Source organism: Perognathus longimembris, chromosome 20, assembly GCF_023159225.1.
Source record: "Perognathus longimembris pacificus isolate PPM17 chromosome 20, ASM2315922v1, whole genome shotgun sequence".
Taxonomy (NCBI): domain Eukaryota; kingdom Metazoa; phylum Chordata; class Mammalia; order Rodentia; family Heteromyidae; genus Perognathus; species Perognathus longimembris.
Window position 1 is genome coordinate 38,078,965 of NC_063180.1, and position 15,796 is coordinate 38,094,760.

At 49.0% G+C, this 15,796-nt stretch overlaps 2 protein-coding genes across 2 annotated transcripts in view; both read right to left on the reverse strand.

Moving 5' to 3' along the window:
- Positions 1 to 440: 440 nt before the first annotated feature.
- Snrpa1 (small nuclear ribonucleoprotein polypeptide A') lies at positions 441 to 8,738 on the reverse strand. Its single transcript, XM_048368785.1, has 9 exons — positions 8,558 to 8,738; positions 6,041 to 6,188; positions 4,390 to 4,468; positions 3,147 to 3,193; positions 2,815 to 2,917; positions 2,180 to 2,259; positions 1,697 to 1,772; positions 1,075 to 1,168; positions 441 to 685 (listed from the first exon to the last, which is right to left on the reverse strand). Exons 1-9 carry the CDS (start codon positions 8,637 to 8,639, stop codon positions 627 to 629), a joined length of 768 nt encoding a protein of 255 aa, XP_048224742.1. The 5' UTR covers positions 8,640 to 8,738; the 3' UTR covers positions 441 to 626.
- A 3,602-nt stretch (positions 8,739 to 12,340) lies between these two features.
- The window catches only part of Pcsk6 (proprotein convertase subtilisin/kexin type 6), a 93,332-nt gene continuing 89,876 nt past the window's right edge, over positions 12,341 to 15,796 (reverse strand). Inside the window, exons 20-22 of the mRNA XM_048369047.1 lie at positions 14,321 to 14,450; positions 13,909 to 14,021; positions 12,341 to 13,614 (exon numbers count right to left, since the gene is read on the reverse strand). Of these exons, the coding sequence (XP_048225004.1) occupies positions 13,517 to 13,614; positions 13,909 to 14,021; positions 14,321 to 14,450 (341 nt within the window). The 3' untranslated portion in view covers positions 12,341 to 13,516. The remainder of the gene's footprint in view (positions 13,615 to 13,908; positions 14,022 to 14,320; positions 14,451 to 15,796) is intronic.

Genomic DNA, 15,796 nt, shown 5'->3' on the forward strand with positions numbered 1-15,796 from the left:
ACCACGCAGAACTACACACATCTGTGCTCACCAAAAGACCACGCTGGGATAGTTACAAGTGTCCTTCACACTCAGAATGACCAAAGGAACTTAGGAACCAAACCAAGAAAATCAGAATGCCAGGTGGGGCCCAGGGCGCTGGCATTTTGCAGACCCTTCCTAGTAGACGGCCAGCACACAAGGACTGCGGAGCCTCTAGGAGCTGGGAGGCCTGCACCTCCCCCTCTGCAGCCCCCCACAGGCAGGAGGCGGCGGCCCCTCCCTCACATGCCACCCAGCCAGCAGTCTTGGACTTCAGTCCCAGTCTTCTAAGGTGTTAGCAGGCTGGCTGCCTTCATGAAGGACCACAATGTAAACATCCACGCAAGGCGAGGATACCCAGCTGGATGACCCTCCTGCTTGTAAACCGTGATGGTGGCACACCATGTGGACGCTCAGGATGTATGTGACCTTTATTTTCACTATTTGTAGAAAACTGACATTTACATTTCAAAACTTAACAACCCCCCCCAAAAAAACCCCAACAACCAGCAGATTAAAATATTTCAATCAGGCTGATAGGTTCTACTTTGCTGCCACAAATGCACATTCCCAAACCAGAACTTGTCATCTGCCCGGCAGGTGGCTCATGACCCGTTTGCAACTGTGTCTTCCTCCATCTCTTCTTCACCATCATCGGTGGGCCCTGCAGAAAAGCACACGGCAGAAGTCACGCTAGGGGGCTGGGGATATGGCCTAGTGGCAATAGTGCTTGCCTCATATACATGAGGCCCTGGGTTCGATTCCCCAGCACCACATATATAGAAAATGGCCAGAAGTGGCGCTGTGGCTCCAGTGGCAGAGTGCTAGCCTTGAGCAAGAAGAAGCCAGGGACAGTGCTTAGGCCCTGAGTCCAAGCCCAGGACTGGAAAAAAAAAAAAAAGTCCCGCTAGGGCTATGGCTCCCGGATGCCAGGCACAGGAAGACACTCCTGCCTTGCAGCACAAGGCCCAGGACCAGCACCAATCAAAACCAAAACCTTTCTCACGGCATTCTTGACCAAAGCACATAAAGAGACAGCCAGGGTTTCCTGACCTGATCTGCGTTCTCTGCCTGGGATCTGCCCAGACTGCAGCAACCCTTTCAGCCTCTCCACTTCAGCCAGGGTTGAGGCGTTGGCTATAGCGTTCTGGAAGAAACCACAGAGATGGACAATTAGTTGCAACCAATTATCTACTGCCCACAAAATGCTCACAGAAGTTCACAGCAACTTTTCCATAGAACACTAACTGCTGAACTGGGGGAAAGGCTTTTATGGGCCCATTGCAATCAGTCTAGAAAGAAAACAATACAATTTTGAAATTGGAGATGTGGGTTCCCTTATAAAAAAGAAAAAGTAATCGCTCTCTATTTGGGGTTATGTGACTGGAGACTTGGTAGGCAATCAACAGTATGCCATGGTAGCTAATGGTTCAGTGATCAATGTATCCTGGGAAAATAAGAAAGACTTTTCTCACTCTACTGCCCTCAGTTCAATTGGTTCATGCAATGAATTCAATTCATCGTCCAAACAAAGTATTTGTGGGGTAGTTTCTTCCCTAGAAACCTGGCTAGTCCCCCTGGGGTGGGCAAACGAGTGCGAGCGGCTCCGAATTGGGCTGTGCTGTGTCTCCTGACCCCTCCTCCCCTCTCCGGAACAGGAACCAAACACAATTACCTTGATCGCTTCCACATCTCCTGGAGATGGGCCACCTTTCTTTTTGTCAGTTGGCAAACCAGCACCTGGGTTAAAGCTTGGGAGGGAGGAAGAATACACTGTTAAATCCTGACTCTTGCAAGGTGCTTCTCTTTTACTTTCAAAGTTACTTTTGAAAGTAATAAAACCAGTGTAGTATCTTATCTTTGTTAACAAACTGATACAAGAACTCTCCCCTTCAGAAACACCACCAGACTCATCTTCCTCCAGAGAAAGCTGGCTGTGCACAACAGCACATGAAGGTAAAAACACAAGTGTCTGCTCTGCTACCCTGGCAGAAGTTTCTGGTCATGTGTGGACTAGGAGGTGGTTGCAGACCACAGACGCCCAAATTTAGTACCGCATTCATGAATGCATAGGTTTCCATTTAATTTTGTAGGTGGCCAACTGTCCGGCAGTGTTTCTGAAGGTGAAGTGGAGTTAAGTTGGATATCCGTGTCTTACGTTTTGCTTCTCCTGGCAATATCCTTTGCAAGCTGTGCACCCCGTTTGCCCTTGAACATTTTCTCTGCTTCCTGACGCTCCTACAGCAACACCATACACAAAGTTAATGGAAATGGGAATACCACATGCACTGAGATGCATTCCTCAGAAAACATGGAAGGACTCTCCCGAAACACCCGGGACTGGAGAAAACACCCACAGATCAGTCTCAAAATAGGAGACCCAGTGGTCACGGCCCCCCAGGCCAGCTCCTGTGAGCTCCCTCTCCCAGTTAAGGGACTCAAAGAAACTGAGAAGGAGGAGGGAAAATCCACCAATGGAAGAAAAAAAGGCATCCTGTCAGTCAGAGCTGCTCAGAAGTGGATTTTACATTTCCTGGGAAACTATAGCTAAGCAGACAACCCACCCCGTGGCTCTGAACTTTTTGCCAACACTGCAATGGCCCAATACGGGAGTATTAATTAATTCAAAGCCCTGCCATACACTCTGCTGAGAAAAAAATTTTACTTCCTATTTTCTTTCCCACGCGTTAAGTGATCAGCTACTGGATTAGGCAACTGAAGAAATCAATAACCAATGGATAAAGGAAATCACACAGCTCAACACTGATTCCACACTAATAGAATATGACTTACTTTTAGTTTTACTTTCTGGAAATCCAGGACTCGAACCTGTGGGACTTTGTAGATGACATACAGTCTGTAATGCTTCTTATTTGTGACTGGGTTTCTTAGGATGCTAAGAGAAAAGGAAGAGGACAATGCCAACCTGGTCACGACAGCGCACTTGAAAAGTCCATTGGAACAGTAATTGTCCACGAAGGAGAGTCCACCAGCCTTTCTGTTACCCAGCACCACTGAGCAAGCATTTCCAACACTAGGTTTTAGATGGTATTTGTTATAAAGCGATCACTTGAACGTTAAGGGTAATGTGCTATTTTAAGGACTTCTTAGCTTGATTTCCATACCTTAGATAGGTCAGTGATTTGAGAGATGCCAGAGGGTCCAGATCTCCCTGTGAAGACAAGGGTCGCAGGTAAGAACGCAGGCGCCGCAGACTATGCAGCTCCTAGCTCCTACCTCCTTGAGAGCAAGGGTCCCATTGTCTTTTATTCTTCCTGCCCTGGCACCCAGCACACACCCAATGCCTAACTAGCCTCTCTGGAACACACTGCTGAGCATGTCTGCGTTTCTCTCAGCCTGGTATTAACTCTGTCTCCACACCAGCTTCCCATGGCATTCCTGAAATGGCGATGTGCAATGAATGACTGAAAAGAAACCAATGCGCAAGCTAGTGTCTTTGGAGCAAGGTGACTGTGGAGAACCGCAGGCCAGGATCTGGGTGCAGTGTCCTCTCCCCTACTCGTGCCTCCTGAGTGCCTGTCTGCAAGAGCGGGCTGTCTTTGAGAAAAGTACTTTTATGCGAGGCCCTGTCAAAGCTGATCAACTAACTTCACACAAGGACAAGATGAACAGAATTAGAATGGACAGACATATACATACAGAACACAACAAAATAAAACAAAATAGAAGCAGGATAGTGTTTGATACTGAAACAAGGACAGCAAAAGTAAAACTCTATGGGCAATAGCTACAACCAAACCTGTGGAAAAGCTTTGTAAGACTGAGTATGGATGGCACTGACAGTTCTAGACTTGCTAGCGACAGCATTCTTGCACAAGCAGCCAGGGGGAAGGCAAAGAGGCACACAGTACAGATGAAACTCCCAAACGGGGAAAGGAGTTTCAAGGCCACACCAAAAGCAAATTAAGCTACTCACAAATTAAGCTTCAGTTAAATTAGGAAGGTCACCCTAATAGAAGCATAAGGCAAACCAAAGCAGAAAAAGTACCCTCAACAACTATGACCCAAAAGGTCTGTCTAGCATGTGTGAAGCTGTGGGTTTAATTCCCAGAACAAGAAAACCAAAACCACAACAACAAAACTCGAAAAAAACCAAAACCAAACAAACATAAAAACAAAACCTTAAAGGCCTAGATTCTGAACTAATGAAGCAAAAGGCAAAAATGATAATTCTCTGTGACATTTTCTGGGCTGGGATGTAACTATCCTACCGAGTATGAGGCCCTGAGTTAAAGCAAAATACATTTTTTCTGAAGTTTTGCCATTTTCCCTAAGAAGCAAGCCAGTGCTTTAACCCTGCCCCTCAAATACAAGTCCCCACCCCCTCCCACCCCCTGCCCAACTTACCAGTTCCACGAGACTGTTGTTGGTGAGAATGAGTTCTGTCAGACAGGGCAGAGCCTGGTCCAGCCCCTCACCTATGCGGCTAAAATAAATGACAAAGGTGCTTAGTAAGAATGAAAAGTAAGTGAGCTACCAATGAAGCAGGCTCTATCTTCAGACCTCAGACCCCTTGCATACCTAGTCCCCGCAGTCCATGACCTGGGCTGAGCGGGTGTGGAGGGACTTAGTACCCATCTGACCCTCTCCCCAGCACACAGGAACCAAGGTGGACTCCTCAAGAAATGGCTCAGCACGTTTCAGGACTTTTTTGATTCTACATTCACAGCTTATTTTTTCTTTAAATGATTTAATGACTTAAAAAAAAATGTGGTAGGGCTGGGAATATGGCCTAGTGGGACAGTGCTCATCTCATACACATGAAGCCCTGGGTTCCATTCCTCAGCACCACAAATATAGAAAAAGCTGGAAATGGTGCTGTGGCTCAAGAGGTAGAGTGCTAGCCTTGAGCAAAAAGAAAACCAGGGACAGTGCTCAGGCCCTGAGTTCAAGCCCAGGACTGGCCAAAAAAAAAAAATAATAATCCAACCCAGGGTCTCATGCATGCTAGGCAAGCACTCAACCACTAAGCCACAAGTGTAGTCTCTCACAGCTTAGTGTTAAAAGTATACCCTAAGAGAACAGTGAGCCTATGAAAATTCCTATCTCAGAATTGATTTTTTTTTTTTTTTGCCAGTCCTGGGGCTTGGACTCAGGGCCTGAGCACTGTCCCTGGCTTCCTTTTGCTCAAGGCTAGCACTCTGCCACTTGAGCCACAGCGCCACTTCTGGCCGTTTTCTGTATATGTGGTGCTGGGGAATCGAACCCGGGGAATCGAACCCAGGGCCTCATGTATACGAGGCAGGCACTGTTGCCATTAGGCCATATCCCCAGCCCCCAGAATTGATTTTTATCAATCAAAATCCCCCAACTCACCACCCAATTCTTGTCTATAAATATCTGTAACATTCCAATAACTTTCTCCAAGAAAATCTGGAACTGGGCTGGGGATATAGCCTAGTGGCAAGAGTGCCTGCCTCGGATACACGAGGTCCTAGGTTCGATTCCCCAGCACCACATATACAGAAAACGGCCAGAAGTGGCGCTGTGGCTCAAGTGGCAGAGTGCTAGCCTTGAGCGGGAAGAAGCCAGGGACAGTGCTCAGGCCCTGAGTCCAAGGCCCAGGACTGGCCAAAAAAAAAAAAAAAAAAAGAAAATCTGGAACTGATGAAAAGAGGGCAACAAAATCTCAATTTCAAAAAAAATTATATTCTAGATACTAGCTGTGAAAAAATAACATTACTTACATATGTCTGGTGAAAAACAGTTTATTCATCCCTAAATTTTTGTACGTTTATTTTCTCTTATAGGTCCTTTGACAGCTGCTTTAGAAGCCTACATAGATAGCTAACGTGTTTTCAATTTAAAGGACAGACTACTATGAATATAAAAATACACAAGATTTCTGAGTGGATGAATGGGGCAAACTGGCTCAATGCTAAATGAGTTTCTGGGTCTCTATAGGAATGTGCCATTCATTCTTCAGGCCTTTACAAGGAGGAGGTGCCCAGTGCCATTTACTGGAGGGAAAAAGTTCTCTCTACTGGCAGTCACTTACCATATTCTGTTGTTGTTCACTAATAAAGTTTTCAGTCTTCTCAACAATGGAAAGCCATCCAGTTTCCTGATTTCATTGTCAGAAAAATCAATAGCATCGAACTGGTCTAAAGTAGCTCCTAGATTTTCTATGACAGGAATTTTATAGCCTGTCAAATAGAGGGGAAACATACAGGAAGTATTAATAATCAACAGGTCCCTTAAAACAGCAGCAGGATTTTATTTCAAGGTAATCTGGCTTGAAACTTCCCTTTTATACAGGAAGTACAGACCTATAGTCTATACATGTCAGACGCTGTGCAAGGAATTGAAGACAGCAAGCAAAGAAGAACCAGGACATGATAAATTATATGAGACTCTAGGAATTCACACAGTGAGGCCAAAGGAGAACTCTTAGGAGAGGAACACAAGGCACAATGCCTCTGATCATATAAAATACTTATCAAAGTGAATTTCAAGAAATGGGAACAAGGTTTTTTCCTTCCTGCGTCTTTTCTTTTTGTCCTGCTTGTTTAATCTGTCTTTGGAAGGGTAGTTGGGGGGGGTATGGAAATGGAGGGACAAAGGGTAAACAAATGCAGCAGTGGTACTCACTGGACACTACATTGAAAATGAATTACTCAACTTGTGGGTGGGAACGGGAGGGAAAAACCAGGAGAGACGAAGGGGAGGGGTGACATAGTCCAAAAAGAAATGTACTCATTACCTGATAATTTACCCCCTCTGTATATCACCTTTGTAATAATTTAAAAAAAAAAAAGAATGCCCAGTGAGCTGAGTGTCCTTGTGCCATGAAGCACATGATCCAGCGGTAGTCTTGAAGACAATGATAATGGGTCTATTTGCTAACAGTAATATTAATAGCTCATGTATTTAAAAGAATCTTTAGAGGGTATTATGCACCATTCTAATACTGCCAGTGTCTAAGCCTTGTTCGGCCACTGGAGCAGTTTCCCCCACTGGCATTCATTCTCACAGGCCACTCGGCTGGTCCCCTTACATCCCCTCTGCCAGCTCCAACCCAGAGCTGAAGGCCAGGGGCACACACAGTGGTGAATCACAGTGAACAATCACTCACATGCTTACTGGTGTAACTAAATTGAGTGCATGGTGCTAGATGCTAAATGAGCCCAACCAAAGTACACAACTGAGAACTGAAAAGCCTGCATCCAAGTACGTGTTCTCAACATTGCCCGCACTTCAGAAAGGAGAAACCAAATGTATGCCAAGGGCGATGGGGGGGGGCACTGGCATCATACTCTTCTAGGAGAAATTTAATGCTAAGTAAAAGCCTTGGGATTTCCCAAAGCCCAGCAAGTACCCTAGCAGACAGCTGCGCCCTCAGGTGGCTTCCTGTGCACTTGGCTCAGCTGATGCATCTACCATTTGAGCCATATCTCCAGTGGGTTGTTGTGTTTTGTTTTTACTGGTTATATTTTGGAAGACTAACCACGGTGGACTTTTCTGCCTCGCTGGCCTTGACCTGTGAGATCCTCTGGACTACCTGGAAATAACAAGCATGAGTCATTGGCCACCAGCTGGAGACAAGCTGCGGTGCAGATAAATGCACTTTCATTTTCAAACTTGTCTTGTAGCTAAGCCTTAATAAGTCCAAACAGCTACAGGGCCTTGAGGAGTTGGGAGAGATTCCACCATGGAACACATAAGAGGTGAACACACAAGTCTTGGCCAAACATTTCAATCTTGCAATACCTTTGCAAAGGACAAATAACTAGGTAACAAAATCTAGGAAGAGCATAAAAGCGCCGGGTGCTGATGGCTCACACCTGTCACCCTAGCTACTCAGGAGACTGAGATCTGAGGGGGGCGGGGCAGGAGAGTCCGTGAGACTCTTCTGTTCAAATAGCCACCAAAAGTGGAGCTGTGGCTCAAGTGGTGGAGCACCAATCTTGAGCCCCCCCCCCCAAAAAAAAAGGCTCAGGAACAGTGCCTAAGCCCAGAGTTCAAGCTCCAATACCGACACACACACACATACACACACACAGAGCATAACGGAGGGGATCTGTGGAGAAACAGTCGCTTTTCTCCGGTGACTTCCTTTCCTTCATACGGGACTTAAAGGGCATCACGGTTGCATTTGTTTACCCCTTGTCCCACCATTTCCGTGCTCCCCGTCACTACTCACGTACTCCCTACTGAAGTAACTGTCACCCCTCTGTACCTTTACGCCAGCAATTAAAAGAAGATTTAAAAAAAGAGAAACATACGGGACTTGCACTCACGCCCGACGGCGCTCCCGAACACCCACCGCGCGTGGGGAGCCCGCGCCTAGAGCCCCGGGCACGGGTCAATCCGCTTCCCGGGCAGGGGGCCCGGGCGATGGGCGGACACCGCGAGCTGCGACGAGCCTGTGCCGAGCGCGGCCAGCACCGGCCCGGCCCCCGACCCCACGCGGGCCCCGGCCTAGGCGCACGCGGCCGGGAGCCAGGGCGCCGGGGCCTCCCGCCCGCCTGCCCCGGGCCTGCCCCGGACCCGCCCCGGACCCGCCCCGGCGCACCCCGCAGGTCCAGCTCGCGGTCCCGCACGGCGTTGGTGTACTGCGCCGCCTGCTCGATCAGCTCCGCCGTCAGCTTCACCATCCTGAGCCCGGACGCCCGCCTCGACTCACGGCCGCCGCCACAGCCGCTCCCCGCAGCCTCCCGCCAGAGCGACGTCCCGGCGTGCCCCGCGCCCGGACGCCAGGACGCCAGGACGACGCCCGGCTGCGCCGAGCGCGGCCTGCCAGTGCGCGTGCGCAGCTCGAGCGCCAGGCAGAAGCAATCGAGAGCCCCAGCGCCGGCTTCGGGGATGGATCCTGGCTTCGGAGTTGGTAGCTGGGAAGGGGGCGCAGCCCACTCCGGGATGTGAACGAGGGGTAGAAGAGAGAAATGTGTCAGTGTCAGTTGCCAGACTCGGATAGTTGTGTGAGAAAATGATCCTAGGAAAAACTAAAGTTATTTGGGAATGACATATCATTGCAGAATATTACTCTCAAATTTAGCCCAGGAAAAAAATATTTGTGTATCATACTCAACGCTTTCCTATAATGTGGCCTTGTGATTCAAAAGTAAAAAAGCAAACTTAAATTTACTTTAATTCAAGAAAGCACCAGTAGGTGGAGCCCCTGAGCCAGGGACCTGGCTTGTGCTTGGCCCTTTTGCTGAAGTACAGACTCAGGCCTATAAAATCCTAGCTCTTTGAAAGGCAGGTTTCAGGAGAACCACAGGTTCAAGGCCAGCCCAGGCATAAAAGGTCAAGAGACTGGACTGAGAGTGGTGTGTGCCTGTCATCCCCAAGGAGCAAAGAGAAGCAAAAGTAGGAGGCTGATAGCCAGCCCTGGGCACAAAGCAAGACCCCCCAGCACTGGGAGGCTATGACAGAAGGTGAGTTGGAGGCCGGCTGGGGCTATTTATCAAGACCTGGTTTTTATTTTTAAAAGGGAAAGTTGTATGGATTTCCCTTGCTTCAACATACAATCAGCGTCAGAAGTCAAACCACAGGCACTTTTACTCATGTTGGTGTCTCTCTAGGAGATTGCAAATGACTCTTTGTGTGTGACAATACCTTTGTTTATTTGTTTTGTTTTTGTTGCCAGTCCTGGGGCTTGGACTCAGGGCCTGAGCACTGTCCCTGGCTTCTTTTTGCTCAAGGCTAGCACTCTACCTCTTGAGCCACAGTGCCACTTCCGGCTTTTTTCTATATATGTGGTACTGAGGAATCGAACCCAGGGCGAGCACTTTACCACTAGGCCACATTCCTAGGCCCTGACAATACCTTTAATAATCATAAAAAGCCTTTTGTCTAAAAGTGATGGTCTACTCAGAAATGCTCAGCAAAACTTTTCATCTTCCTGAGGTCTCAAGGAAGGGGGCTTTATAATTTAATATATGTATATACAATGGCATAGTTATGTATTATATATAGTAGTCATATATACACACATATAGTTCCTCTCTCTCTCTCTCTCTCTCTCTCTCTCTCTCTCTCTCTCTCTCTCTCTCTCTCTCTGTTTGCTTGGCTGGTGCTGTCCCATCGACTCAAACTCTCCAGCCAAGCTTTTTGCTGGTTATTTTGGAAACGTAGTGTTCAGAACTTTGCTTCCCAGGCTGGCTTGCAAACAACTCTTTTTAAAAAGTTCCATTTCTCTTGGTTGGATTGTCTTAGCATACACACCTGACTTTGGGCTGTGCGCTTCTTTGGTGCAGGCAGTTAGCAGCATCCCTGGCCTGTACTCACTAGAGGTAAACACATCCTGCAGATGTCAGACGTACATCCAGACATTGCCAGAGCTCTCAGAGAAGGCAAGAACCATTCTTGGCTGGGAACTAGTGTTTTTTTGTTTATTTTGTCCGTTGTGGGGCTTGAACTCAGGGCTTGTGCCCTGTCCCTGAGCTTTTTCACACAAGGCTAGCACTTTACCTCTTGGAGCCACAGCACCACTTCCAGTTTTCTTGTGGTCAATTGGAGATAAGTGTCTCATTGACTTTACTGCCTGAGCTGGCTTTGAACCACAATCCCTGTATTTCAGCCTCCTGAGTAGCTAAGATTACAGGCATGAGCCACTGGTGACCAGCTAAAGGGTTTTTGTTGTTTTGTTTTACTATAAGATGTTCTCTGCACTGGGATTTGGGTTCCTGGAGACTCCACGGAAAGCTAAGAGTCAAGTAGTGGCTGGCTCATAGTAGTGGTGGGGGTTTGGAGAGTGGGGCTGAAGCCCAGGACCAGAGGTAGCAGTGTCGTACCATTCTGTGCAGATAAGCAACAGGCCTAGAGAGGGTTGGGGTTTGCAGAAGGAAAGCAACAGTCAGGCCAAGGCTGTGTCAGACACTCACTTTTCCCTCACACCTAGTACCTAGTTGCCTCCCAGTTGGCTGGGCAGGAATTTCAGAGTTGCCATGACTGTTCCTTTCCATTACTTCTGCTTTCGTGTGTGTATGTGTGTGTACATGCATGCACATGTGTGTGGAAGGCTTGCACTGGGGTGTTGCACTCAAAGCTGGGTGCTATTTCTTGACTTTTTGCACAAAGCTAGAGCTCTACCACTTGAGCCACAGTCCCACTTCTGGCTTTGTGTTGGTGAACTGGAGATAAGAGTCTCTCATATTTGTTTGCCTAGGCTGGCTTGAACCATGATCTTCAAATCTCAGCCTCCTGAGTAGCTAGAATTACAGGTATGAAACACTAGCCCGCAGCCTCTTAGGAAAATGTCTTTCCTTGGGAACCTGGCAAGGAGGAGGATGAAAGGGATGGATATGATCAAAGTGCTTCATCCGTACATAAGAATCAATAATGAAACCCTTTGAAATTGTTATGAGTGTGTGTGTGTGTGTGCAGTACGCTCGCACACCTGTGCGTGCTAGTCCTGGGGCTTGAACTCAGGGCATGACCACTGTCCCTGAGCTTTTTTCTTTTTCTGCTCAAGGCTAGCACTCTACCACTTGAGCAACATCTCTACTTCCAGCTTTTTGTTGATAAATTACAGATTAAGTGTCTCATGGACTGTCCAGGCTAGTTTAGAACCTGAATCCTCAGAACTCAGCCTCCTGAGGAGTTAGGATTAAAGGTGTGAGCCACCAGCACCCAGCTTCATAAATAAAGGAAAATAAAAATAAAACTCAAAACATTTTAGCATTATGCATAGTTGAGAATTTCTCAGTCCCTTGTTAATGTCAGTGTGTTTCAATCATGTGGCTTGCTGGGTATTTTCCTGCCTTTATTTCTGTAACTTCTGTCTCTTCAAAAGCAAATAGTGCCTAGAAAGCAAGGTAAAAACTATAGGAAGCCTCCCCTAACCCCCCCCCCAAAGAAGCATACAACATGCTTAAGTTAATGAAGTGGAAATTGAGATTTGGTGAAAGGAGCCGTGTCTTTAGAAGATGTTATGGGGAAATGAATCAAACTGAGCATGCACAGGTTTTCCTCAATGGCCGGCTCACCAAGGGTCTACTGTATCTGACAAATCAAGTGTCTGAGCTCGTAGAAAGGCCACATGGCATGTCACCCACGAGGGCAGGAACTGCAGGCAAACTGTGGCTTCATGCAATGGCTTGGCCCTGCATCTGGGGACATTGGGCTTTTCCACCCAACTGGGCTTTGGTGGCTCCAAGGGGATCTCTTTGCCAAAGGTCATCTCGTGGCTGGAACTCTGGGGACCACCACCTTTTTCATCAGAACAATGGCAGCCCTTCAGGCTGAGGACGTTAAACACACCCCCAAACCACAAAGCAATGCACAAAGGATACACTGGCTAGCCGCCAAGATTAATGTATTATGCCTTGGTAAGAATTAGAGGTTCCTCTGCTATAGGAAGTTAAACGCTTTTTATTAATTTAGGATTAACATAGTATTTGCTTCTCTGATTTCTTTTGTTCTGGGTGGGGGTGAGCTCAACAGACTGCAGCCTGCTTCTCTGCCAGCTCGCAGGCGACAACGACCAGGCAAATGCGTTGTCATCAGAAAAGAAAGCAGGACAACATGGAGAGACGAGGTTGCAAAAATTTAAGGCAAATGTTATTCCCATATTTGAGTGTGGGGGGGGGGAAATCAAGCAGATCTGTGCATTTCAATGAAAATATATGAGATATTTATCAGTAAAAATTAGAACATGTCGCTTATAAAATGCCTACACAGGTTTGGCAGAAATGGATCTGGCTGTGCCGTCGTAGGCGTCTCGCCCTACACAGACGCAGCAGCGTCCGACTGGAGATGGAATCTCCTGAGCATGAGGCCAAGTGGACCTGCAGATGCAATTCCATGCGTGACTAGCGCTTCCTAGGCTGGCTTTATATGTTGTTGAGAGGGCGTGGCTCGGCCGGTCCATCCGGGCATCTTCTGACTGGCCTCCTGGGGACTCTCCTCGGAAGGTTCTGAATCAGGTAGAGGTGGTGGTCCAGGCCTGAGAGACCGGACAACACAGTCTGCCCCGAGAGGATTGTACCCAGAGAGGCCCAGCGTTGCATGCGGTCGGCATTGGACCTTCTGGGCCACTGCTGCTCTTTCTAGAGGAGCTGACTCCGCAGAAACCCGTTCCAGCCGCAGTGGTCGTCTAGCCTATGGCCCGAAGCGTGTTTCACTGAACCATCCCATCTAACCATCCTCCAGGCTGCTCGGCAGCAAGCGATGCTCCCGCGAGGGTGGCCCCGGGGTCCCGCTGGCCGGACCGCACGCCATGGCACGGGATCGTTCCTTCTGCTTTGGTCTTGAAGATTCAGTAAACTTAGGGTCCTAGAAGCTGTTCCAAAGCCAGAGCTCGCATTTCATTTTTGTTCCTGTTGTAAGGTTTGCCAGAGCCTGGAAACACCATGTCCGGAGCCACCATCCACTTGGTTCGGGTTCCCCTGGGCGGGGGGCGTGTGGGAGTACCCAGCTCACGGGGAGATAAAGCTGTCAGGTGCAGGGGATCGCCCCTGGAACGAGATTCTGGCCGACAGTCTAGAGGAAGGCGGACGGATGGGTAGTGGACCTGCAGCCGGCGCTCCTACCCCGCCAGCAGGCACGTGCGGCAGCAGAAGTGGATGAAGAGCTTCCGCTCGCAGAGCCGGTTGGATTTCACCATCTCGCAGAAGGTCTCGTCAGCTGAGGCCCCAGGACCGGAAAGGCAGAGGAGGGGGAGGTCAGACTGGACAGGAAGGGTCTGGGAATACTGTTCCCTTTGTGGGGACCAACCATGTGCCAGGTGACCGACCTGTGACCCAGCTCTTGCTGAGTCTATAAGACCAGCAAAGGGGGGGGGGGCATGGGAGTGTGGAGGGGGCTGCGGGTGTCGATAGATCTAGGGGACTGCCCAGGATAGGGCGACAGACCCCTCCCCCGTGACCCCAGGCCGCCTGCCCTGCGGGGGCTGGGGGAGGGGACGGGGCGGGGCCTCACCGTTGCTGCAGGTGTGGTTGGTGATGCACGAGCTCCCCAGCTGTGTGAAGCCCGCCTTGCACCGGCTGCAGTTCTGGCTGGAGTCCTCACAGCTGGCACAGTTCTCCTCACACCTTTGGGGAGAAGCCAGCCCTGCTGAGATGACCACGGTGCTCTCCTCCCAGTGCTCACCCCTCCCTAGGCGAGCACCCTGCTCCCCACCGCCCCCCCTTCCCCTGCAGCTAAGAAGAAGGCATGGCTTCCAGTCTTGTCCCTCCTGAGGGGGGGGGGGGTCTGGGGGACAGCCCTTCACTGTTTGTTTATAGGGAACAGGTGCTAACAACCTACAGCCAACAGCGAACCCCACGGTGGGGCTCCCCACTGAGAGGAGTGGTGCTGCCCAGCCCGGGGCAGGCTCCCCGGAAGCCCGTACCTTTGACACACTTTGTGGGGCACGCCGGGCGTCTTCTCCGCGTAGAAGCCCTCGCTGCAATCCGGCACACACTTCCAGTCTTGGAAATGTAAGTTTGGGGCACAGTGGATGCATTCTTCTCTGCTGGGCCCTGAGAGGTGCAGGAAAAGAAGATGTCAGCGCCTGCCTGTGGGGGTCCGCGCCCCGGGCCTGCTTCGCAGATTGCCAGGAGATGTATGGCACTCGTGGGGGGCTCCCCAGGCCACCCACACAGCGCTGTGCCCACCGATTCCCGGAAGGTGGGCGTCAGCACCCCCGTGTCCCAGGCAGGGGCCACGGCCATCAGCCCAATTCCATCCACATCATCCTCATCTCTCATTTTGTGGGAACCAGCGCAGTGAGCATTTCAGCAGCCGCCCTGGCCAAACGGAGAGGTGCTCAGAGTGAACCCCATGTCCAGTGGATTTCGATGGGGCACGGAGAAGGATGGCAAGGAGGAAACTTCCCCCGGTCCCTGTCTGAACCTACGACGCCATGGCATGCCTTGATTTACTTGCTCAGAACACTGCCAAATGAAAGCCAATAAAATGAGGGAAATCGCTGCTATATTCTGCATTAAAAAAAAAACCTCCACGCCTGGAGACATCTCTGCTATAATCTTTGTAGGAAATTGTAATACATGTAAAAATGTTTATGGCAGATCTTTTCCTCTTTGAATAAAATGTTTGGAGTAAATGAGCTTTGTATAAAGAACTAAAGTTCTGGTTTTAAAACATCTGCATCCTTTCCCCTCCCAGAGGCCCAGGAATCTTTATGGTGTTGTGTTTTAGTGTAATTTCTGCAGCAAGACAAGACGGCTCATGAACACTTAAGCATCTTTTATTTCTTGCCTGAAAGCATTCACAACCTGGATGGTTTCTTCCTTTTCTTTTTCTGTGTGTGTGTGTGTGTGTGTGTGTGTGTGTGTGTGTGTGTGTGTGTGTGTGTGTTGGAGCTTGAATTCAAGGCCTAGGCACTGTCCTTGAGCTTTTTTGCTCAAGGCTAGTGTTCTACCACTTGAGCCACAGTCCACTTCCTGCTTTCTGGTGGTTAATTGGAGATGAGTCACATGGATGTTCCTGCCTGGGTTTGTTCAAAATGTGATTCTCAGATCTCAGCCTTCTGAGAGGCTAGGATGATAAGTATGAGCCAACAGCACCGACTTCTCTTTTTCTTTTCAATTCGTTTTTAATTATCTTTAAATAGTTGTACAAAGGAAAATCAGTTCAACATGTCACTTTATGAGAACAGTACACACCTCTCTCTCTCTCTCTTTATTTCCGGTCCTGGGGCTTGAACTTAGGGCCTGAGCACTATCCCTGGCTTCTTTTTGTTCGCTACAGTGCCACTTCTGGCTTTCTGTATATATGTAGTACTAAGGAATTGAACCCAGGGCTTCATGTATGCAAGGCAAGCATTCTACCCCTAGGCCACATTCCCAGCCTGAGAACAGAACAT